Source organism: Macrotis lagotis, chromosome X (genome assembly GCF_037893015.1).
Source record: "Macrotis lagotis isolate mMagLag1 chromosome X, bilby.v1.9.chrom.fasta, whole genome shotgun sequence".
NCBI lineage: Eukaryota > Metazoa > Chordata > Mammalia > Peramelemorphia > Peramelidae > Macrotis > Macrotis lagotis.
Genome location: NC_133666.1, coordinates 136,132,803 through 136,159,392, shown reverse-complemented (window position 1 = coordinate 136,159,392; position 26,590 = coordinate 136,132,803). Strand labels below are relative to the sequence as shown.

The window sequence follows — 26,590 nt, the reverse complement described above, 5'->3', positions numbered from 1 at the left end:
CTTTTCTCATGAAGGAATTTGAAGTACTGAGATGTAAAATAATTTATCCAAGATTATATAACAAGCTAGTGGTATAATGACGACCAGAATCTATGTCCAAAGATCATTACTTCATTGACAAAAGAAAAGGATAGAGAAAAGGTGACAATGACAAAATGAGAGAGCTGATTTTCAGTGAAAACAACTGATGATTTATTTACAGCTGGTGTTACAAAGCACAAGAGCCTGTAGCCATCTCCTTCCCCGTATTCATTTACAAAATATATCTTCCTTTATATCACTGGAAGTCTTACAGTTAGAAAGAAAAACATATCATTTATCAGTCTGACTTGGCATGGTGTAAATTGCTCTCTAAAGTTACATCCAGAGTTCTGATATATACCTTTACATTTAAAAGTACCAGGCATCTGCTCAAGTCATTTTTACCCATGTTTCCTAGGAGAAAAGATAATTCCCTACCCTGAAAAAAGAGAAGGCATCCATATCCCTAAAATGAGGAACTTCATTGCCTCCTTTCTAGAAGAAAAGATCTTTGGGGTCATACATGGAAATAGAATTGGAGGTACCATTATTCAGAAATTGGAAGAAATTCCTCTTTGAGGGCTCCCCTTGATTCCCTCTCCCCAAATCTTGGAAAGTCTTTGTATGGAAGGGAAAAGGGAAAGGAAAATAGATTCTATAAGAGAACAGAATCATAGCTTGAGAACTAGAAGGGACTCTAGAGATTATCATGTCCAATTCCTTCATTTTATAAATAAGGAAACAAAGAAACAGAAAAGGTTAAGTGACTTGCCCAGGGTCACACAACTAGTAAATTTTTGAGACTGGATTCAAACCCAGGTCTTCTTGATTCTGAGTTCAACTACATTAAATAAAAGTGTAAAAGGATGGGGATAGATGGGAGTGATTAAGAAGCATTGTGACTAGGTAATCAACCTATTCCCACTAAGGAGCCTAGAAACTAGAAGTACCTTGGTCTCTTAGTCCCACTTGCTGACACCCTGGCAGGGTGGGGTCTCCTAGAATATGGAATCAATTGACCAGACCCTGTGGACAACTGAATATTGCTGCTTGGAAGCCTGAGAAAAACTCTCCTAAGACATCAAGGACTACATCTTTCTTTGAAAACTTGTCAGTGAGCAATCACCGATTTGGTCTTTAAAATTCAAGGAAAAGTTGGTTTGATGTAAGTAAAAATTTGATGGGTCTTCCAAGTTTCTCTGCCTTTTTCCTCCTTTCCCCAAATCCATTTATGCAAGAAAAGAGAAGGTTTTTTTATACCACTTTCTCCTCGTAGTTGTCATCCATCTTTAGCATGGGTGATTTATTTTATTCTCCCCTGTTTCTTCCCACTGCCTCCCAGCTGCTTTCGGTTGATTCCAGGATGCAATGAGTTATGATAACCGGTGCTACTGTCTGCAGATCCTGGTATGGGGGAAAGAAGTTTTGTTCTTTCTCAAGTTCTATTTTATTCCCCTTTATAATTCTCCTCACAGCCAGCAGAATCCCACAAATGGATTTTCAAATAATGTCCTATTATTAGGACATTATTGAATATCCTTAGTAAATGCTTGTTGAATTATATGCTGGCCACTGAGGACCAAGACAAAAGCACCAAGGCAATCAACAAACCTTGCTACAGCTGTGCCCAATAACCATGCTTACATCTGTCAAATTCCCATCTCTGAAACCTTTTGCCTTTTCTTCTCTTACATTATATGCTAGAAAAAGTTGTTACCACTAGAAATGTAAAATGTTTCTATGACTAACAGGAAAAATCATTAATAACATATGAAACTTTTGAAAAAGCATCCACCCATTCCCCCACTGTCTTCCATGAGAGTGGATAGTCTGAAATTATAATAGGAGAGAAAGAAGGAAAAAAGCACTGACCTTTGACCTCTCTGGGAATGACTGGCCCTCGGTTTTGTCCTGGATTGCACTGCCAGATGGCACTGGGAAAAGTGAAGCTGATTTCAGGTATCTGTAATGTGTTTTCATCTTAACATTAAAAAGTAAACACAAGAGTTTTTTTAATATTTAGAAAACAAGTGAATACAAAAGATAATATTGAATATAAAGAATGACTTAAAGCAAATATTGCAAATTTTCTCTACTGCTCTTTGGAATCTTTCCCTTAATGTGGTGTTCTAGTTATCTAAACCTTACCCCAACCCTTGTGTTTTATCTCTCTTTCCTCTCTTTTTAGTTGTCTGTGTTTCTCTCCCAATCTCTTTTCTTATTCCCCCTCTTTTTTTTCCTTTGAAATTTCCGTTTTGCCCTGTCTTACCCTGATCCATTCACTGGTCTCATTGAACCACTGATCAGCTCAGGAATTCTGACCTGCTCTGTTTCCAACTTTAGTTAGTTCAATCCACCTTAAGTAGTCTAAGTACCTCTTCAAATCTGAGGCACTGAGCACCACACCAGCTTTCTCATTTTCAGTATCACATGATTTTAGATTTAGAGCCGAAAGGGACATTTAGAAGTTATTAAGTCCACTCTCATCATTTAACTCTGAGACAGAGAAGTTAAGTGAAGATTCTGAGGCAAGATTTGAGTCTTGACTACAATTTCAGCACTCTATCTTCTCCAAATCACCTACTCCCAAAATTAATTACTTTTGCTTTGCTTCTCTTTCTTCTTTCACTCTTAATATTAAATTGAAGAAATCTTAAAATGTGTTATTGACATAAAATATTCATTAAAGTTGAATTTTAAAATGAAGTGAGTTTAACCATTATGTGTTTTACTTACAAACAAAAAAAAAGGTAAATTAAGTGAAAAACAAAATTGTTTAGTGTCAATAAATAATGCCTTGCTTTCATACAATATTTTAGTTTACATCTTACAACAATCTTGTGAAATGAGTAGCAAAACTAATACTATATCTATTTTATAGATAATTGAAGGTAAAAGATTAAGTGACTTGCTCTGGATCCTACATCTTGTAAGTAGCAGAACAGAGATTCAAACCCCAGTCTTAAGATTCTAAGCTCAGTTCTCTTTTTCTTATTCCACATTCCAAAAAAGCATGGAGTCAAGAGTCCTGGGAATTATTCCCAGTTCTATTGCTAAATCATTGTGTCACCTTCTATAAACCACATCTTATTTCTGTTCTCAGTTTTTCAACTATAAAAGGAAATTAGACTCGATCTCTAGGTCCTTTCCTACTCAAAAATCCTTTGATTCTAAGTTATTTTTTTTACTTCTCTATGACTCATAATAGGAAAAAGAACTTCCTTTCCCTCACCCCATTCCCCCCCACACACACTCAGATTGAAAGGAAGTGTCTGTTACTTTTATGGAAGCCAATTAATTCATCAGAATAAGCTTTTCTCTAGCAGCAGCTGGAAATAGCACTATGGAGGGTTGTCCCATAATTTAGCAAAGAAGATGAAGAGAATATAGATGGTGGCAACTACATCCCATTGTTGTTCTGATTTCTGGAGGTACCAATTGTCTGCATAATTGGGAGCGAATCAAAGAGATGTCTTCCCAAAGTGATATACACAGGGGAATGAATTAAAAGCAATTCAGTTAGCTCAAGTCATGAAACAGCAATCACATTGTTACTATAATACTTTATGGTTAGCAATCCCAATGTGAAAAGTTTTAGGTCCCATGACTAATCCCCTGAGATTGTCAATCCTCAAGAAACATTATTACTTCATGATACTATGGTTCCTAGGAAAGAATTGCTTTCAGCATCAATTGGTACAAATCTAGTTCTGAGAAAAGAGATATACATTCCTGTAAGAAAATATAAACTTGGGGGTGGCTAAGTGGAGCAGTGGATAAAACACCGGCCCTGGAGTCAGGAGTACCTGGGTTCAAATCCCGTCTCAGACACTTAATAATTACCTAGCTGTGTGGCCTTGGGCAAGCCACTTAATCCTATTTGCCTTACAAAAAAACCTATGTAAATATATATATATATATATATATACATACATATATATATATATATATATATATATGAACTTATCCTTTTTTAAAAAAGACAGAAATACGCACCCCTCAGGCTTGTTCTGGAAAAAGAAATGCATGTATTAAAAATTTTCTATTTTGGTGAGTAATTCCCCCTGAATCCTATGACACCCAGTTAAGATTACTCCAAGAATAACAACCCTGCAGAGACCTTTATTCTCCTCGGATATTATGAAGAAGCCTTCAATTTGTAGCCAATGTTCATCACAGAATTAAAAGCTACCATTCTAAGACTGTACCTGTATGATAAGTGGTGGGGAATTTAGCCTTGGTGGCCACAGGAACTGCAGGGAACAGAGTCTTAGTGGCTTTAGAATGTTGCATAGGATGACTTTGGGGTGACTGATTTTCAGAAGGGTGGTCTATCATGGGAATTGGGAGCTTCTCAGTTGTCTAAATGAAAAGAAGAAAGCAGGAAAATGCAATGAAGGAGCTAAACAGCTCATGAAGACATAGTAGAATAGGAAGAACTAGATTCAAGACTCTCTACTGCCTTCTTAAGTTTGGGTAGATAATTCTCTATTGGTCTCAACTTTCTCCTGAAAAAGTAAATGGTGGGTGTTGGGAACAGAGAGAGCTTGGCCTAAACAATCTCTTAAGGTCCCTTCTAGATCTGTTCTATGATCCTTTGGTGAAGTTCTTCCATAGCTAAGAAGTTTTAAACTCAAATGATACTAAAAGTCATTTCTCTGCTTTCCAGAGGGTTCTGTCTCATTTACCCTTTGACTTATTCTTCACAAAGTAACAATTTTTAAGTGAATAGGTCCTGCTAGAAAGCATTTATTAAGCACCTATCATGTGCCAGGCATTGTGGCTAAGGTCTAAGGATACAAAAAAGGCAAACACATGGTTTCTACTGGCAGGGGACTCACGATTGAATGGTAGAGGCAACATCCAAAAAGGTATGTATAAATAAGATATATATATATATATATATATATATATATATATATATACACACACACACACACACACACATACAAGATAAAGATCACGGAGGGAAAGCATGAACATTAAGCAGTATGGAAAAGGCTTTTTAGAGAGTGTGAGATTCTAGCTGGGAAATGAAGAAAGCCAGGGAATCCAGGAGGAGGATATGGGGAAGAAAAACATTCCAGGTATGGGGGACAGTCAGTAAAAACATCCAAAGTCAGGAGGTGGAGTAACTTATCTGAGGAAAAGCAAGGAGTCCAGTGTCACTAGATTTCAGAGTATGCTGCGAGAAGTAAAAAATAAGAAAAATAGAAAAGTAGGAAGGGACCTGGTTGTGAAAAACTTTGAAAGCCAAAGAGGCTTTTATCTTTGCTCCTCTAAGCTAACTATAGTCCCTATCTTTGGCATCAGTCCTATAAAATGACTCTTGAAATTTGGAAAACAGCCAATCCACTAATCTCTTTGTACAGTGAGTATTTTTAAAACTGCTATTATTTATAATCAGCTGTCCATGCTCAGCAATTTGGCTTAGTGATGGACATGCTTAGAAATGGAATTTTCCAGAATGTGTACCATCTGTTAAAGCAACAAATATTTATTCATCTCCTGCATGTATAAGGCATTGTCAGAGGCTTTATAAAAAATACAAAGATGAATAAGACCTGACCCATGATTTGGAGAGTCTTACAATCTTATAGGGAAAGAAGATAAGTAAACAAATCACTATAAAACCATAAAAATACCATATGAGTTATTCAGACAAGTAAGGACTATGAGAGTATATGGAAGTAATATATAACTAGAATAAGATTTCCTAAAAGGAATAGATCATTTGCAACAAAGATGATTATGGAGTTTCATAGAAGAGGCAGCATTTCACAAAATCATTGGATTACAGATGTGGATCTGGAAGAAATTTTCTTTACACACTAATCTGATCCTACTCTACTCAACCAACCTCAGTAGCTTCCTAGGATTAAAAAAACACCCCAAAACCTAAAAACCCTTTTGCTGAGCTTTCAAAACCCTTCACCACCTGACCCCAATTTATCTTACCAGTTTCCCTGGACTTTACTCCCCTACCAAACTGGTCAAACTGGCCTTCTTCTAAGTGCTCATAGAGGTCACATGTTCTGTCTCTCTAATCGGGCTTGTCACTCTTTTCTGGAATGCACTCTATCCTACTTCTACCTCATAGAACCTGCTCTTCTATAAAGATATGGTTCAAACACCAACTTTTATACAAAGCCTTCTTAACTTCTAGTATCCTTCTTCCTAAGCTATCTGTATTTAGCTATTGTGTATTTGTTTTCTTCATGTTTATTCCGTATACTAGCAGTTAAGATGATTTTGTTGGATGTAGGAATTCTCTCCACAAATGCAGTTCATACCTTTCAACTCCTCTGGGTTCAAAAAGGCTAAGTAACTTACTCATGGATGAACAATTACTAAATGTCAGAGTTGGGATTTGAAACCAGGTCTTTCTGACCCAAGTTCAACCTATCTACAAAATCAAATCACTTTTGTGTAATCTGGGCCCAAAGGGTCAATGGTATGGGACTCTCTCCTCACTGGTGGAGATCTATTCCCAGTGGCTTCATGAGGAACAACAGGGCAGAGTTGGCAAGATCAGGGAGAGAAGAGATTCCTTTAGTTTCTTGGAGTTCCTGAGTTTCTTTGGGTTCAAGCTAGCTTCTAGATTCAAGAAAGATGAATGATGACAACCTTCTTTGGGTCAATAAAGAGGAAAAAAAGAATCTAGGAAGAAATCAAAATGTAGAACTTTGATCATGGCTCCATTCCCAGCTTGCTTCACCAGAGACTTGGGGAACTTTCTCTCTGGTGAGATTTAGAACTCTCTTGAATTACCTCACTCCTAATGGGAGAGCTTTTATTCTTTATTGTTTCTATTCTCCTATATACGCCTTTCCTGATTTATTGTGCTTTCAGCTTGGATAAATGTGTTTCTTTGATATTTGCTATGTGTGTTAATTGCTAATATTGGTGGGAAGAGAGTCAAATCTTAGATGTAAAGCTTGTGGCCTTCCTTTCTCTGTAATGAAACAGTTTAACTTAATCAGTTTAGCTTAAATCTAAAACTTTTTTTTTCCTAGACTAACAAACATATATACATATATATGTGTATAAGTATGTATATATAGATAGATAAGTATAATTTTATTTTTTCCAATTACATGTAAAAACAAATTTTAACATTAATTTTTTTTTTAATTTTGAGTTCCAAACTTTCTCCCTCTGTCCCTCACACTCCCCCATCCTAAGAGGGTAAACATTTTGACATGTAATATATGTGAAATCATATAAAGCATATTTATATATATTTAGATTAACAATATTTAAGGGAACAGATAGATAAAATTCTAGCCTGGCATTACTCTCTCTCAGGAAATCTGAGTTGCTGACCTCTAGTCCCCAACCTCCTGCCTTTCCTTCCTGAGGAGAATAAGTCTCCTTTAGAGAAGGATAGAAGGAGAGTATCTATTCTAGCTTTCCTCCAACCTCACTGGCCTCCCAGACATGACATCCCCATTCTATATGTTGGGGGACAGACTTGTTTTGTATGAACTAATTAGGATATATGACTATGACAATGATTGTGAATGAAAAACCTACAGGATTTAGAGTTTAGAGAAAGGGAGATGTGATTTGAAAATATTCAAGTTCTTGTGTTTTGTTGACTGGGAGAACAAGAATACCATTGATAGAAATATTTATAAAACCTGACATTTAAATCCTGCTTACCACATGAGAAAACTGACACATAGATTAAGTGACTTGTCCATGCGTTCACACAGTGGCAGATTCATATTTGAATCAAGGGTATTAGATCCAAAATCCAGTGTTCTTTAAGAAGACAAAAGGCTTTCAAACAGTCTCATGTCAAGATTTATGAAATTTTAGTCAGCATTTAGTCAATGAAGAGGCTCAAGTGAAAACACTCAGGGAGATTATGACATTCATAACTTTTTTCTTTTTTAAAATTTAATATTTTCCCCAACTGCATGCAAAAACAATTTTTAACACAACTTTTTATTTCAAATAATAAGATCAAGGTTTGTTGTTCAGTTGTTTTTCAGTCATGTCCAACTCTTTGCGATCCCATTTCAGGTTTGATTGGCAAAGATACTAGAGTGTTTTGCCACTTTCTTCTTCAGTTCATTTTATAGATGAGGAAACTGAGGCAAACAGGAGTAAGTGATGTGGTTAGTGACTGAGGCCAGATTTGAACTCATGAAGAAGAAGCTTCCTGATTCCAGGTTGGGCACCCTATCCACTAGGCAACCCATCTGCGCCTGTTCATGTTATTATTTCCCAAAAACATTTTGAAGGATTTCTTTGCAACTCGCAAATATTTTAGTTTTGGCAGTTCAAAAAATGCAAGACTGAGATACAGAGGGTTAAAAGCTGACGATGAATAAAGATTATGTAGTTTGGGGAATGTTCTTTTAAACAGAAACATTAAAATTTCAAAGGTATGTCCTAAGTACCACCTTTCTTCTCAGGCTTCCAGTTCACCAATCATGAACTTATAGCAGGATATATATAACTGGATCACATACTGTTTACAAAACCTGTATTAATAGGAAATCCTTTCATTATAAAAGTTTGCTTTTTGTAAAAAAAAACTGGGAAGTTTGAAAAACAAACAGATGAATATTCAGTATAAAAGTGACATTTTAAATCATGGATCTATGAGCAAACTAGGAGTGCTAGACCTAAATTCAGGAAGCCTCATCTTCCTGAGTTCAAATATGGCCTCAGACACTTACTATCTGTATGACCTTGAGCAAATCACTTTCACCCTGTTTGCCTCAGTTTCCTCATCTGTAAAATGATCTAGAGAAGGAAATAGCAAATCACTCTAGTATCTTTGCCAAAAACTCTCCAAATGGGGTGAAGAAGAGAAAGACAACAACAATGTAGTAATTAAAGGCATCTAGATGGCAAAGTTCAAGAAGATAAATTCAAATCTAGTCTCAGACTAGCTGGGTAGCCCTAGGTAACCTGTGTTTGTCTTTGAAGCAGTTAGGTGACAAACTGGCCTAAAATCAGGAAAACCTAGGTTCAAATTAAGACTCACTTGCTGTGTAGTGACCCTAGGCGAGTCACTTAATTACTTTTTGCCTTAAACTACTGGAAAAGGAAATGGCAAACGGTTCCAATATATTTGCCAAGAAAACCCCATGCAGGGTCACAGAGTTGAACATGACTGATCAAATAAAAAACAACATGCAGCTATTAAGTAAAGGATGTCCCAAAAGTCTTAGTAAAGTTTTGTTGTCATTCATACTTCATAGATGAGAAAATTGAGGCCCAGAGAGATTAAGTGACTAATCCAGGTCAATGAGTACTAATTAGAAGAGACAGTATTTTAACTCAGGTTCTTGGTCCCCAAATCCAGCACTCTTTTCATTCTTTCTTATGGCAGTCTTGGACTCTATCTTAATCTACCTGTAGGTTTATTGTGAAGAAGGTATTTTGTGAACTTTATAATAATATAGAAATAGGCATCTGTAGGGTAAGCACAAAAAGATCACTGCTTTGGTAATTAAAGAGCCTAAAATGTAGCTCTACTCAGTCCACAATTTCCTCTGTAAAAATAAAGATCTATAACTAAGGTTCACTCAGGTGCTAAAAAAGACCAGTCATTCAATGCTTACTTACCATTTGCGCATTTCTAATACTGGAGGGGGATCTTTTCTTCCTGGCTCTCCTATCCAAAGAGCTGTTCCTCTGTCTTCCTCTCCGAGGACTAGAATGCAATTGCTTCCTGTCAGCCTGGACTTTTCTCTGAGACTCTGTCAGGTCAGGAGTAATATTGGGCTTCCAATACTTTGGTTCTGATGCCCCATCATCAAGGGAATGCCTCGTGGAGAAGCTATTCCCACCTTCTTGATCATGGGTCTTGTAACGCCTGCTGGCCGCAATGAGAGAAATGCTCTTTGTACTCACTGCTATCTCTTTCAGGGCCTCTGCACTCAGTGAGGTAGTAGGCACATCCTCACTCAATTTTCTCATGTTTAAATCCAGACTGGTAGGAGAACATAACTTGGAGACCATCTTTTTCATGCTGAGAGAATTGGATTTCTGGAGAAAAAAAATAATCAGCACTAGAGAATTACCAAACAGCCCTACATTAATTGTTTTGACCAATAAGAACTCTGAACAGGTTGCTTCCCACCCCTAGGCAGGCCCCAATTTCCTCACTGTAAAATGATGCAGTTGGACAAAGTCTTTAAGGTTCTTCCTTAAAAATCTATGATTCTAGGGGTAACTAGGTGGTGTATGGATAGAGCACTGGCCCTAGAGTCAGGAGGACCTGAGATCAAATCAAGCCTCAGATACTTAATAATTACCTAGCTGTGTGACCTTAGGGAAGTCACTTAACCCCATTGCCTTGCAAAAAAAAAAATTCATGATTCTGGAACAAGGGATTCTTAAACTTTTCTGTATTCTTGGACAGGCTGGTGAAACCTATAGCCCTCTTTCTCTGAAGAATGTTTTAAATATATTTTTAAAAATAGGGTTATTATAAAAAGCCCTAGGGCAGCTAGGTGGCACCTGCCTTGGAGTCAGGAGTACCTGGGTTCAAATCCCATCTCAGACACTTAATAATTACCTAGCTGTGTGGCCTTGGGCAAGCCACTTAACCCCATTTGCCTTGCAAAAAAAAAAACTAAAAAAACTATTAAAAAACCCTAAAATTAGTGAAAACATATAAATTTTTCCCATTCATGTTCATGTGCCCCTGAAATTTATCCATGGATCCTTTGAGACTTCAATTAAGAACCTGTGTTCTAGAAATAGCTATATAGGAATAAGGCCTAAAATACTGATTTCATTGGTATAAAAAAAAAATCCAGAGGAAGAAATTTTTTCTACCCATATGGGGGAATCTTTTCTATTAGTCTTAGAAAATTGCCTAGAACATTGAGGTTAAGTGACTTGACCAAAGTCACATAGCCAATATATGTCAGTGGTGGGATTTGAACCTAGTTCAGTCATGCTTAAATAATTATTGTCTATTCATTATGCTTATTTAAGTAGCTACCTTTATTATTGAATCGCTTCAGTTGCATCCAACTTTCCATGACCACATTTGGGGTTTTCTTGGCAAAGATATTGGAGTGCTTTGACATTTCCTTCTCCAACTCATTTTGTAGATGGAGAAACTGAGGCAAATAAGGTGAAGTGACTTGCCCAGGGTTTGTGCCTTAGGATATGTGATCTCAGATCCTCCTGATTCCAGGGCTGGGGCCCCATTAATTATGCCACCTAGATCATTACTAAATTGAATTAGGGGTTCAAAGGACTTAAGTTCTCAAACTGAACTTAAGTTCTCAAGGGAAAGGGAACAAGGGAATAATCATTTAAGTACCTATTATTTGCCAGGCACTGTGCTCTTTGCATTTTCAAAATATTATCACATTTGAATATATATAAGAACCATGGGAGATAGATGCTATTATTTTACAATTAAAGAAACAGAAACAGAAAGAGGTTAAGTGACTTGCATGCGTCACATAGAGCTAGTAAATGAGGTAAAATTTGAACTCAACCCTTTCCAACTCCAGACCCAGAGTTCTATCCATGTGCCACCTATATGCCACAAGGAATCATGAGAACCTGCAGCAGATTTTTTCACAGCCTAGACACCCTAATACCTTATACTAAGTGATGTAAGATTTTAGATTAGGCTGATTCTTTTACACACCATCAGTTGCTTCTCTCCCTCCAAACCAATACTTTATCTGGATCTCAGATAATTCACATCTGTCTATACTTCCAATAGCAGAGTTACCTGTATGGAGACTTAGGAAGAAGCTGTGAGCATATACCAACCTCATGAACCGGAGGAGTTATCAGGAGGCGGAAGGAAGTTGGAGTGAGAAGAGAATCTCTCTTTCCTGGTTTTTTAGATGGAGTGACTTTTGATGACTTGTAACCTTCACTAGAAGCACAAAAATATGGATTACTAGAATTCAAACTAGGAGTTCTAGGGACATGTCAAAGGAAAAGGGAAGGAAGAAATAGATATTAATCAATATTTTATTTATTAAGCACCTATTATGTACACAGCACTATGCTAGGCCAAAGGAATACAAAGTTAGAAAGGAAACAGTCCCTGCCTTCAAGGAATTTACATTCTGTCAAAGGAGACAGCATGTTCATATAAAAATATATGTAACAATATACAAAATATATACAAAGTAATGAGAAGAGAGATTAGCAAGTGAAAGAGAATGGATGAGGGAAGACAATGTAAAAAACTTAGTTTGGGCTAATTTTTGAAAGAAAGTAGGCATTCTAAGAAACAGAGGTGAGAAAGAAGTGCATTACCAGACAGGAAGTGGGGACAGGAGAGGGACAGCCTGTACAAAGTAATAGAAATAAGTAATAGAGTGTATCTATGAGAACTCGTATCAAAAAGGCCAATTAGGCTGGAAAAGAGAATGTCATAAAACAAGGAAAGGAGTAGATTGTTGTGAAGGGCTTTAAATATGAAACAGAGGACTTTATATTAGATCCTAGAGGTAACAGGAAGTTTCTTGGGTAGGGGGATTGACTTTTTCAGACTTGTGTTTTAAGAAAATCACTTGGCATCAGTGTAAAAGATGGACAAGAAAAGAGAGAGATGTAAGACAATGAGATCAGTTAGGAAACTATTGCAATAGTCTAGGCAGACTCATCCATCTGGGATTACATACAATGATTATAGAAAGAATTTAAAGATGGTAACTGAAGACCACTCCTAACATTAACAATAAAGCTGTTCACATTAGTCTTATAGTGCAAACTCATGGATATTGTGCAATGAAATTAAAAAATACAAAAGAACTTTGAAAACTGTACAATGGCTATCCACAAATGCAATGTATCGTTATTCTAATTTCATCTGTGGTTACGGTGCCAACATTTCCTCTGCATCAACTGTTCCCACGCTTGCTATTATTGTTCAGTTATGTAATTACTCTTCATGACCCTGTTTAGGGTTTTCTTGGCAAAGATACTAGAGTGGTGCTCAGGTGTCAGTTTGTCAGTTTCCCGAAGCCTATGGACCCCTTCTCAGAATAATATTTTTAAAGGCATAAAATTCAAAGATTACAAAGGAAACCAATTATATTAAGATAAAGTTATCAAAAAATTTAATAAGGCAATGGGGTTAAGTGACTCACCCAAGGTCACACAGTTAGGTAATTATTAAGCATCTAAGGCTGGATTTGAACTCAGGTCCTCCTGACTCCAGGGCTAGTGCTCTGCACTGCACCACCTAGCTGACCCCAAAATCTTTTTAAAAAAGCAAGCTCAGGACTCCAGATTAAGAACCCCTGTTCTAGATAAACAATTCAGGAATTAAATAACTTTGAGACTAACTTGACTGGTATCTATGTAAGTATAATTAACATTTTAAAAATATTCTGGGTTTAAGAGAAATCCCTTTATATTAAAAATAAAACCCAAGAATTACTCTTAGACTATTACTCTTGGGTTAGTAGTCCAAAAAAGGAAATGATATAAATCTCTCCATCACCTGTCTGGTTCTATGACGATAGGAGGAAGTTCAAATTTTGCTCCCCAAGGAAGGTCTTTCCTATTGTCAAGCTGGTCTCTGCTGGTATCCTCCTTATGCACCTCCATCTGTTGAGCTATATTCAGAACAGAACCATCCTGGGACCACAAAGAAAGAGAGCTGGGTAAGATCAGGTACGGACACAGCATGGACTATTTAGTTCAAATAACTGCCTGGGGACCTTTTGGGGAAGTCCTACTAACCTAATGAAGCACCTTTGGAAATCAACCCACTGAACAATTCCCTCATTAAGGTTTACAGCTTGTTTTCAGCTGAGCTTTGCTGGCCACTGAGGGAAAGAAGAGAAGCTCAGCAGAAGGGGTTAAATCAGCAGGGACTGACACAGATTATCCATTTCCCCAGCTTCTCCATGCTGCATGTCACATAAGAAGGCACTTGTTTATGGAATGCCCTTAGTTGAAGCAGGTTTTCTGAGCCTTGCCCAGGTGAAGAACTTCTCACAAAACATGTCCTTGGGATCAACTGTCTTTTCAATATACAACCTTACAATAACCCAAATAGCACTCCTAACTCAAATTTAAAGCCTTGAAAAAAAGTTCAAATATACTAAACCTTCCTGTTGTTGTTTAGTTGTTTTTCAGTTGACTAATTCTTCTTGACCCCTTTTGGGGTTTTCTTGGCAAAGATAATGATGTGCTTTGACATTTCCTTCTACAGTTCATTTTACAGATGAGGAAACTGAGGCAAATAGGAGTAAGTGACTCACCCAGGTCACACAGCTGGAGAGATTGGATTTGACTTCAGATTTCTGACTTCAGTCCCCCTAGATGAACCTTCATAAGTCTACATTAAGACAAACTCATCAACTCATCATTTAGGAGCAGTCACTATCTATCGAAGTGACTGATACGCCCTTAATTGAGAGAGAAATTTTCTATTTGCCCCTATCAACATTACAGGATTATAAGATTAAGGGATAAAAAAAAAAAGGTGTTAACTATCATCAAACATGGAAATTACTGGCTGGAATGACCCTGAAAAGGTAATTAGTTCAATCTGCCTCATTTTAACTTCATCATTTAAAAAGGGAGTCCCTGAGAACAGAAATGACTTGTCCAGGCTATGTTTATAGAAAGCACATCCAAACCCAATTAAAAGGGTAGGTAATAGGAAAGATTTCAAGATCTAAGGAAAATAAATTAAGGGTAGAAATAATGAAAAATACCTCCAATCTGGAGAAGATCATTGCTTGTCCTATCTTCTGAAGAGATTATTGATATATCTAAGGTGCAATGCATAGAGTGCTAGGCCTAGAGTCAAGAAGACCCCAGTTCAAATTTTGCCTCAGACACTAGTTGCATGACCCTGGGTAAGTCACTAAACTTGTTTGCCCCAGTTTCCCCAACTGTAAAAAAAGGGATAATAATAGTACCTACCTCCCAAGATTTTTGTGAGGAACAAATGTGATAATATTGTAAAATGCTTAGCACACCATAGGCACTATGTAAATGATTTTTCTTTTCATTCCACTCCCAGTTTCTCTAACTATAAATTCAAGAATCTTTCCACTATGCTATAAGATAAAATGAAAAGCAAGTGAGTGTTTATAATAAATTAGGCTTCATTTGTGCTAAGAATGACCCAAAAAAGTATATTAGTCATACTTAAAATATGTTTTCAAGTTTTCAGAGAAAGTGACAGCATGGTGATCACTTTCTGGACTGAATGAGGTCACCTTTGTGGAGAATATGTGGGGAGTAGTTTCCTTGATCACTGCTGTCTTCTGTGAATGATTACAAATTGCTCAAAATAAATTGTTTAGAAGTGATTTGCTTCTATATCTTAACAAAATAGGTAACTTAAATTTCCTCTGAGGTAGTTTTCTTTCTCCTTAAGCCCTGGGTTCACAAGGTCTTTGTGTTCTAATGGGACTGAGGAATTTCTGAGCTTCTCTGAAAAGTTTGCTTTTGGAAAAAACAACAAGAACAGACTTATTTTTGGTCTTTGCTGGTACAGAAAACTAATAGCTTCCATTGAAGAAAAAATATTAAAAAAAAGCATTATTCAATTTGGATACAAGTCTGCTAGGAATAATTTAATTAACATTAATCTAATATTCAATCATTTTCTGGTTTAGACAAAAATGTACAAAAAAAAAAAAAGAAGACCTCTTGCACCAGAGAGAAGTGTTGGTTATAGACTCTAGAAAGACACCAACTCTCAGAGTCCAGAAGAAAGCTATAGTTAAGGAGAATTTCATTAGCATTTTTTGTTATTTTATTTTATTTTTTACCAATTACATGTGAAGGTAATATTCAACATTCATCCTTCATCAAGCTTTTGAGCTCCATATTTTTCTACTACCCTCCCTTCCCTTCCCCTCCCATGGTAGCAAATAATCCAATATAGGAAGTACATGTATAATCATGTTTAACATATTTCCCTATTCCTCATATGAAGGAAGAATTAGAACTAAGGGAGTGAAAAACCATGAGAAAGAAAGAAAAAAATATAAAAGAAGTTTTAAAAAGTGAACACAGGGGTGGCTAGGTGGCGCAGTGGATAGAGCACTGGCCCTGGAGTTAAGAGTACCTGAGTTCAAATCCAACTTCAGACTTAATAATTTTATTCATGTCATTTTATTATTTTAATAATAGCAACATTAATAAACATATAACACAAGAAATATTAATAAATAATTGTTTATTATTTTATTCATGCTAGTCCCTTACTTTCCTCTAAACCAAAATAAAGTCCTACAATTGTAGGATGTAAAATGAAGGCACCTTAAGGGGTTAAAGTCCAACCTCGAAGTATACTGATTATGAAACTGAAGTCTAAGAAAGGTTAAATGACTAGTCCTAGACTACACAGGTAGTAAGCATCTGAGGACCTTTGACTCAAAGTCCAACTAGCCTCCCACTGTCCTCTTTGGAAGGGTCCTCAGAATCATAGTTCTAAAATAGGAAGGGTCTTTAAATGGCTCCTTGTCCAAACACCTCATTTTACAGATGAGGCATTTGAGGCCCAGAGAGGCGAAAAAGATTTGTCCAAAGTCACAAAAGTAGTAAGTGAAAGAGCTGGGATTGGAACTAAAGTTCCATGATTCCAAGATCATCTCTGCCCTTTCCATTATACCAGCTCTACCAACTCAATCCTCCTTTACTGAACCCCAATTCTATTTAAGGAACTCTACTTAATGCTGGGGCTTTAAAGGATATGCAATTGGGGAATAGCTGAACAAATTATGACACACTACTATTCCATGTGATGGAGTACTATTGTTCTGTAAGAAATTATGAACAGGAGAACTTCAGAAAAGCCTGGAAAGATTTGCATGAACTGATGTTGAGTAAGGTGAGCAGAACCGGAACACTGTACACAGTGACAGCAACACTGTGTAATGACCAACTATGATAAACATAGCTCCCCTCATCAGTGACCAAGGGCAATTCTAAAAGCTTCTGATAGAAAATGCCATCCACATCTAAAGAAATAACTAAGGTGTGTTAATGCAGACCAAAGCATATTATTTTCATGTTTTAAAACTTGTTTTATATTTTTCTTTCTTTTTCTCATTTTCCCCTTTAATTCTGATTCTTCTTTCACAACATAACTAATACAAAAATATGTCAAACATGATTATACATGTATAACCTACATCACATTACTCACCTGTCATGAGGGCAGTGAGCACGAGCAGGGAAAGAGGTAGAAAAATTTGGAACTCAAAAGCTTACAAAAAAAGATGAATGTTGAAAACTATATCTCCACATAATTGAAAACATAAAGTAAAATAACATTTAAAAAAGAAGAAGAAGGATACAATAGTCTGTTATCAAGGAGCTTACCTTGTTCTGAAAAGATATGACCAACCCTACCCAAACAGAATCTCTCTCTCAAGTCCTTCCTCTACAAAGTCTTCTTGAGTTTTTCCAGCTTATGTTGAATTCTCCTTCTTCTGAACTACCAGAGCTATGAACCCTAGATATTTTTTGAATATCCTATTTCTAACCCTAGATATTTCTAAAACAAGAGTGGCTAAATAGACAAAAAGGTAAATATCATTCTTACCCTGAAAGAGTTAAACATCACTGAGTGGAGCAGAAGTAGACGATTTAGAGTCCCCTCCTCTAATTCTTGAGAGTACAGCCGATATCTCTTTTCTAGTGGCTCTGGTACAGGAATCCAGTTACCTTCATCACACCCCAAAAAAAGTGTAGATGTACCAATAAGAGATGAGACAAAAAGGAAAAAATCAAGTGAGGTATTCATCCTAAATTTGTGATTCCCCAATAAGGTTATAAGCTATTTGAGGATAACGGACTAGTCTTTTCATGGAACTTGTTCAAAAGTCTACTGAGATTCAAAATCAAGCAAAATATATCCATATCTGTCCCATTATAGGACTTCAAAAAATTCAAACAAAAGACAAAGGATTGCAGGCTACTGCTCCCCAATCTCTATGCCCATACATCTCTCCCTACTAAAAGGTTATCATCCTGTGACTTTAAACAAAATTGAACATGATACAAACAAAACATGGACAGAAGTGATCTAAGATCAATCAGCACAACTACTAAACTTGCTAACTTACTAAATTTAGACTAAATGTGCTATTTTTGAACAGTCATTTTCAGTTGAGACTGACTCTTCATGACCCCTAGGGGGCTACCCCCATTTGTGGTATTAGTTGGACACTTCCTTCTCCAGCTCATTTTACAAATAAGAAAACTGAGGCAAACAGGGTTAAGTGACACAACCAGGGTCACACAATAAGGGTCTGAGGTCACTCCAAAAGATGAATCGTCTTGACTAAAGGTCTATTACTATATCCACTTGCTAAACTTTCTGAATTCACTCCAAATAATAATAAATGCATCCTGGAAATTATTTGATATAGTGTGCACAAATGGGGTAAATTTAAGGGAAATTTAAAGGTTTTTATCAATATGCATTAAATTGTTTTTTACAGTTTATGAAGACTTCTCTGTGTTTTGTTATAAACTGTAATAAATTCTTGATTAAAATAAAATATGAACTAAGAAGATTATTCTATATTTTTTGTTTTTTTTATCAAGTGGCTATCACTGCATAAAATTTGAAAATTACTGCCTTAAAGAAAAAAAGTATTGGGGGAGGGGGTGAGTGTTAAGGTCTTGGACTACACGAGAAAGGGATGCAGTTGTCCAAAAGTCAGAGCTGCTCTTTCACAGCAATCAAAGCAATTGATCGTGCATCGTGTAACTTCAGGGGTCTGAAGTAAATTTTTGTTCAAAATGACATTCCTCACTCAGTGGATGATGCCTGAAAATTTTCTATGTTTTCCCCTTTGTCCCTCTGCCTAAGGTTAGGAAGACTCAACTTTCTGAGTTCAAATCTAGCCTCAGATACTTCCTAGCTGTGTGACCCTGGGTAAGTCACTTAACCCTTTTTGCCTCAATTTTCTCATCTGTAAAATGAACTGGAGAAAAATGGCAAAATACTCCAGTATCTTTGCCAAGAAAACCTCAAATGGCATCATGAAGAGTCTGAAACTATTGAATAAAAGGAAACATATAGAAAAGAGGGAGTGGTGGAATAGGGTATCTATTCCATTAAGACTTTTGGGCATTGCACATTTATTTCTTTACCAGATCCATCTCTAAAAGCAGGCTTTTCAAAAGTCATCCTTGAAGCAAAAGAGACAAGGAAGATATGAGTCAACTGCTAGAAGACAATTTGTTAACAGATGAACAAAAATAACCAAAACAGCTCAATTCCTCTATTGTTGAATTGAACTGAACTCTTCTCCAGTGAGCACAGTCATATGCAAGAGAGAAAAAACAAACATTGGAAAGAGGAAATTGAAGCAGAATTAAACAGACAATAGAAAAATATCTAGCTATGTTGAAGTTATATAGCTCAGAAAAAAATGTGTCCCAAAGAACTGAAATGATAATAATAATGATAAAATTATATAGTGCATTAAATTCTGCAAAACACTTTATAAATATTATCTCATTTTATTGCCACACAATCCTGGGAGTCAGGGACTATTATTATCTTCATTTTACAGATAAGGAAACTGAGGCACACAAAAATTAAGTGACTTGTCCAGAGTCACAAAGTCATTAAAGTATCTGAGGTTAGACTTGAACTCACATCTTCCTGATTTGAAAGATCTTACAGATGTGATCAAATAAGGCTGTCATCCCAAAAATGAAATTTAACAACAAATTTAACAATTATAAAGTGCTTCATTTAGCTTCATTTGAAACTAATCCAATAATTTCTTATATTTTTATATAGTACCTTCCAGTTTACGAAATTATCAAATCTCTCAACAAGTCTGTGATGTAAGAGAACAAATGGTTTTTTCCCTTGGGGGGATGGGAGAGGGAAGTTTGGGAGCAGAACAGATCTCTAATTTCATTAATAAGGGAGCAATAATGAAGAAATTCCTCTACAATGCAAATTAGCAACTTCTAGTTGTCTAGGACACTATGAAAGCAAACTTGCTCAGGATCACACATCCAGGCTTCTGACCCTAGGCCATCTATCTAGCCCTGTGACATTCTGCCTCATCCTCAAAGTGGGCCCTAGAAAACTGACTCCCAGAGAAAGTTATGTGATTTAACCAAGGAAAAATGACTAAGGAATTTTGAAGTTGGTCTTCAGATTTCTACTAATCTAAAATTCTATTTTCTCTAATATGCTCCTTCATCATATTAATCACAAGGGGGGAAATTCATGTAATTATGACAGATACAGTCAGATATAACATATTCTTAATAATTAACAGTAATATTATTATTATTACTTAGTAGTATTTATTAAGGATAAATTATATCTATAATATTATGCCATAATATCATAATACAAATTTTCCAAGCTAAACTTCCCCAATTTCTTCAACTTTTGCTCCTATAATTTCTAGATGATTCTTCACAATTAACATATTCATTATGCCAGCTGACCACAAGTTTACTAAAACAAAAATATGATGTAGCTACTAAAAAGCTCATACAATCTTGGATTGCTTCAAGTGTTTATTTCTATTGATATCTTTCATTTTCATATCATCTTCCTTTCTAAAATGTACCCCTTCTCCCCTCTCTCTTCCCAGTGAACTATCCCTTATGACAAAGAATAAAAAAAAGAAAGAAAAACCAAGTGGTTTGGTAAAGTCAATCAACACATCCACCAAGACAAAGAACTTTCCATACCTATAGTCCTCTACCATTGCAAAAAAAAGGGGGGGGGAGTACATTTTCTCTTGTCTTCTTCAGGGCCAAGGTTCAGTCATTAGAATGGTTTCATTTTATTTTCTTTTAGGAGCTGTAATGTGTTACCTCACAGAAGGGGAAGTCATCATACTGCCATACTCTGCATTGATCAACAACTGAATAACTGGGTTCAGTCCTAGGACTGTGTCTAGACACATTTTTAGAGAGATAGTGACAAACTAAAGTACATTTAGGAAGGCAGGGAGTTATCTAGGGAGAGGGAGTAGGGGATAATCCAGAAACTATAGCTAATTAAAGTCAAGAAGTCTTTTCTGATCCCCTTTAATGCTGGGTAATTATCTTCAGTTTATCTCCTTTATTATTTAGCTAATTAGCTCCTCTGTTAGTTATTTCCAGTTTATCCTGTATATAGTTTGAACATAATTGTTTGTGTTATTTTCTTCCTCGTTAGATCTTCTTTTACTAAAACAAAGAGTAAGTCAAATATAAGCACCTCGAGGGCAGAGTCTGTTTTTTCAATTTGTCTTTGGGTCTACTATGTCTAATACAGTAGTCATTTTGTAACTTGTAAGTTCTTTATAAATTTACATTGGTTTATTAGATTGGATTGGGTATCTCAAATGGGAAAGGACTGAATTAAGAGTTCTTAAGTAATCAGTTTACATTCCTCTAAATGTTTGAGAATTTACTTTTGCAAAATTTATTATGATTTTGAAGGAAATTTTCCTTCCTTGCTCTTCACCCTCCCAGTTAGCATCAACTCTTGCTCTCCCCAAAGTGTTCATTTTCTCGGAATGAAGTCATTAACCTTGATTTGCTGCATCTTTTCCAAATAGTTGTCATGGCTACCGATGTTAGGTCACTAATGGAAAGATTAAAACACAGAAAAATGCCCAGCCCCAGCAACTGATGACTAAAACGTAAAGAAAGAGAAATATTCAGAATGTGACTTGCCCAAATGAATAACACCATTCCACTGTGCATAATGAAAGCCAAAGTATTTAAGTGGTGTGAAAAACTGGCTTTTGAGCAAAGGATGTGAGCTTTACCCTTTATCAGTTCTCGTTGCTGTTGGATAATTTCCTCACAGAGAAGCCTATGTTGATGGTACCGCTGAATCACAAAATCCTTCTGGCACAAAAGGTTCTTCTGGTATAAGTTGTTTGCCTGAAGCTCTGTGTTCTCCACCTCCAGCTCATGAGCTTTACAGAGAAGCCTCAACACCTCCCTTTGGTCCTTGTTAATTATTTGTTTAGGTAACAATTTCTCCATCTGGGAGGCTTTCTTCTTGGCGTTGGCTAAGCGTTGCTCCAGCCCAGCCTGTGAAAGAAAGCAAGAGTTTGAAGGGAAATGAATCACAGCAACTCAACATAGTTTGGGTAAATCAGATTGATTTGCATTCACAAATTTAATTGATTCCAATATCTATTATTGGTATTTTTTGGTTTTTAACATGTGACATTATTTTCTCAATGAAAAGTAAGGTGGAGAGGGTAGAATGAGAGGGAGTTGGCTTCAGAGTCAGGGGGACTTGGTTCAAACCCCACCTCTAACACAAACTAGCTATGTGATTCTTGGCAAGTGACTAGGCAACTCTCTAGGAGAGACAAGAGCGTTGCCCTGGGTCAGTGGAATGGATTTCAGAGAGTTCATGAACTTAGATGGGGAAGAAAAATCATTATTTTCCCTAAGTTTGAACTGAAATTTAGCATTTCCTTAAATTATCTAAAAACTCTATTCTGAGAAAGGATCAATATGCTTCACCACATTGCCAAAGCAATCCATAACACAATTAAAGGTTAAGAAACTGCTCTGAGACTATAAATCGTAGAAAGGGTGTTGATTAGCATTGCTAGAGCAGAAAGACCTGAAGTTCTTCATACTAATGAAATCACAACTCTAGCAAAAAAAAAAAAAAACAGCAACATTAACAATATAAACTTGTTTTCTGGGCTGCTTAATAATTTCACAGACTGTCTCCTTCCCCTGCTCCCCCATAATGGTTTTTCTATTAATATCCTATTGATGCTAAGTGGTTTTAAACTGAGTTAGTAGCATAGCAATGAACCTTCAAAGCAGGTAAGTTTGGTTCTTGATCAATAATATTTTGAGAGACAGAGTGACTAAAATAGTGGGGAGGAAATAGAGACAATAAAATCTGAGTGACCCTGAGCAAGTCATTTAGTTTCCTCATCTGCAAAAATAAAATGGCTGGATTTGATGGTCTTTAAGGCCCTTTTCATCCCTAAATCTATTTAGATTAGCCCATATGTCTAAAGTGAACCCACAAAATGACTAATTGCTTGGACCCAGAGCAGATTGAGACATGTATATATTTTTGGACAAGTCCAGTGAAGGATTTTGTTTTGCTTAACTTTGCATATTTGTGGCAAGAGTTTTGTTTTTCTTTCTTTTTTAGTGAGGGTGGAGTAGTAGGGAGAGAGAGAGAGAGGATGGATTTCATTAATTTTTAAAATCTAATTAAAAATAAAACAAATCTATGATGCTATCTATGATCCTATGATTGAAGAAAATATACAATGAGAAAAAATTATCATGACTTCAGTAAGGCTTTTAAGTAAATTTTTATGTTATGACTCTCAGAGCATTAACCTAAATTTTAAAAATAGTCATATATATATATATATATATATATATATATATATATATATATATGAGACACTTCATACATTTAGTACAGAAAAGGTCTATTTGTTTATGTGTGGTTTTATATATGAATGTACAGACTCCTGGAAATTACTTCCAGACACCCTTCCCCTTCCACCAACACACATACAATAAATCCATTGCCTATAGATTACCAGCCACTAGTGGATAGACTGCTAGGCCTAGAGTCAGGAACACCTAAATTCAAATTCAACCTCAGACACTTACTAGCTATATAACCCTGAATAAGGCAATTAACTTCTTTCTGCCTCAGTTTCCTCAACTCTAAAATGAGTACAGTAATATCCCCCACCTCCCAGTTTGTAAAGTGCTTAGCCAACTCTGAAGCACTATATAAAAGCTATATTGTTATTCTTAAATGAAACTAAGATATTGGGGGAATTTTTGTGATAAAACAAATCTATGACCTGCAGATTTTTGATGATGAATATAATACTTTTCAAGGTATTTTTGGCTTTTTCCATTTAGCTGCTATGTGAAATAAAAGCTGTTCATTTTAACAAAAGGAAGTTGCTGAAAAATTGTTTTCTCTTTCTTAAAACAGCCCTGTAAGCACTTTAGCTAGTAGATTGATGTATCATCTTGCTTTACTTCACTTTTTTTCCTCTGTAAAGTGTTGACTTGGTAATTCTACAAGGTTGCACCAACAGCTATCAGAGAAATAGTACATCTTCCCAGGATACTAGATGGAAGAAGACCATTTTCTTTGCAAAGGGGGCAAAAAAGAGAATTTTTTTTTTTTAGTTTTTGTAAGGCAATGGGATTAAGTGGCTTGCCCAAGGCCACACAGCTAGGTGATTATTAAGTGTCTGAGACCAGATTTGAACTCAGGTACTCTCTTGATTCCAGGGCCAGTGCTCTATCCACTGCACCACCTAGCTGCTCCTGAAAATAAGAAATTCTTACTAAATTCTCCTAAAGAAAATGTTTTTAGCATAACATCAGGTTTCTTCTTTTTTACTTTTAGTTTTTATTTACACATTTTTATTTTATATCACTTTTATTTCTGAATGTATCCCCACCCCTTTCCCTATCCAAGCAATCAACAAACATTACTCTAACACCTATTATATACCACTGTACAATGTTAAGTACTGAAAATACAAAACAAAAATGAAATAGTTCCTGCTTCAAGAAGTTTACAATCTATTGGGAAAATAAAATATATAGAAAGGTACTAACACATTCATGGAATCAGTAAAAACCTCCCAGAGAAAATAAGATGACTTGAATTTTGAAAAGGTCAGAAACTCCAAGAGGTAAGGAAAGAGGGGAATTCTACAAATTGGAGATAGCCAGTACAAAGACTTGGAACTGGTAGATGGAACATCATGTGTAAGGTACAGCAAGTATCACTAGATCACAGACTATGTGGAAGAATAACAGTTAAGGAGACTGCAAAGGTAATAGGTAGTCAGATTGTGAAAAGTTTTAAAAGCCAAAATAAGAAATTTATGCTCAACCCTAGAAGTGACAGGTAACCACTGGAATTTGTTGATTAAGAAGGTTACATATTTGGACCTGTGGTTTAGGAAAATTGCTTTGGTACCTGTGTGGAAAGGATGACTTAAAAAAGGGGTAGACTTGGGGGTGGTGGGAAGCTATTGCAACAGTCCAGGTAAGAGGAGATGTGGGTTTAAACTATAATGGTGTCTATGTGTGGGGATATGAAAGATGCCAACAAGATAGAAACAACAAATTTTGACAATTAAGTGCTTATTTTAAATGAAAGGGAGTGAGGAATCAGGAATGACACCAAGTTTGTGAACCTTAGTAACTAGAAGATAGATCTTCGAAAAGGGATGGATATGGAGAAAATAGAATGAATTCTGTTTTGAATGTGGTAAGTTTAAGAAGTTTCTGAGATATCCAATTCTAAATTTTCAGTTGATGGCTAGTAATATGAGACTGGAGCTCAGGAGAGAGACTGGCTGGAAATATAGATCTGGGAGTTGTCTGCACTGAGATAATAATTAAACCCTTGGGAGTTGTGGAGTAAGAAGAGTGTAGAGAGATAAGAGAAGAAGGCCCAGGGGATGGGCTTCAGGTATACTCACAGTTAAAGCAAATGAAATGATGATAAAATAACAAAGCAAGCTGAAAATAATTGAAAGGTAAGAGAATCAAGAGAAAGCAATGTCATGAAATCTCAGAGAAATAAGAGAATCCAGTAGCAAAAAATAATCAATATCTGACAATCAGATCATTGATAATTTTGAAAAAAGTCATTCCAGATGAAGCCAGATTGCAGAAAGAAGTGAGAGTGAGGTGGAGTTATTATGGTGGAGTAAAAGCAGGGACTTCACTGAGCTCTTCCTGAAATCCCTCCAAATATCTTTAAATAATACCTCTAAAAAAATTCTAGAATGGCAGAAAATACAAAAATATGGAGTTTTCCAGCCAACTTAGAAGGTCAGCAAGAAAGGTTTGACACACCTGAATGAGAAAGGAGCACAGTCCAGCACAGATCTAGCCCCAAGGAAATCAAGAACAGGACTTGGGAGCCACTGAATCAGCCATAGCTGCACTGCTTGTGGAACCCTCAGTCCTGAGATAGTAAGGGGATCGATCAGAAGGAGATTACAGGGGTCTCTTGACTAGCACTGAGGTAGGACTCTTGCTTTGCTCATACTTGGATATGGGTCAGTCCTGGGTGGCAGTTCTACCACCAGGAGGAGCACTAGTATACCAGATCTTGGGACCACAGGGAGCAGGGACCCTCCTCAAAATTCCAGGGTAGAAAAGAGAACTTATAGACCAGAGCACAGTTCAGAAAACTAAAAATAAATGTCTCCTTAGATCATACCGTGTTTGAAGACCTGAAAACCTGCAGGTCCCTTGAAATATCTCTAAAAATATTTGTATAAAACCCTTGAAGTTTGAGCCAGAGTGCCCTCGAAGAGCTAGGGAGCAGTTAGGTGGATAGAGCACAAGTCCTGGAGTCAGGAGGACCTGAGTTCAAATTTGACCTCAGACACTTAATAATTACCTGTGTGACCTTGGGCAAGTCACTTAACCCCATTGCCTTAAATTAAAAAAAAGAAGAAGAATTAAAAGTCAAGTAACAGGCTAGGAAAATGAGCAAACAACAGAAAATAATCTGACCACAGTAAGTTACTATGGTGACACACTCAGAAGAAGATAACAAAGTCAAAGCTCCTATGTCAAAAGTCTCCAAGAAAAATATGAATTGGTT

The 26,590-nt window shown here is 36.3% G+C and overlaps 1 protein-coding gene across 1 annotated transcript in view; it reads right to left on the bottom strand.

Moving 5' to 3' along the window:
- Positions 1-207: 207 nt before the first annotated feature.
- Positions 208-26,590, bottom strand: part of LOC141498842 (uncharacterized) — a 58,751-nt gene continuing 32,368 nt past the window's right edge. Inside the window, exons 6-13 of the mRNA XM_074201919.1 lie at positions 21,756-22,026; positions 17,552-17,673; positions 13,478-13,614; positions 11,788-11,896; positions 9,610-10,032; positions 4,230-4,383; positions 1,894-2,001; positions 208-1,425 (exon numbers count right to left, since the gene is read on the bottom strand). Coding sequence (XP_074058020.1) covers positions 1,325-1,425; positions 1,894-2,001; positions 4,230-4,383; positions 9,610-10,032; positions 11,788-11,896; positions 13,478-13,614; positions 17,552-17,673; positions 21,756-22,026 — 1,425 coding nt within the window. The 3' untranslated portion in view covers positions 208-1,324. The remainder of the gene's footprint in view (positions 1,426-1,893; positions 2,002-4,229; positions 4,384-9,609; positions 10,033-11,787; positions 11,897-13,477; positions 13,615-17,551; positions 17,674-21,755; positions 22,027-26,590) is intronic.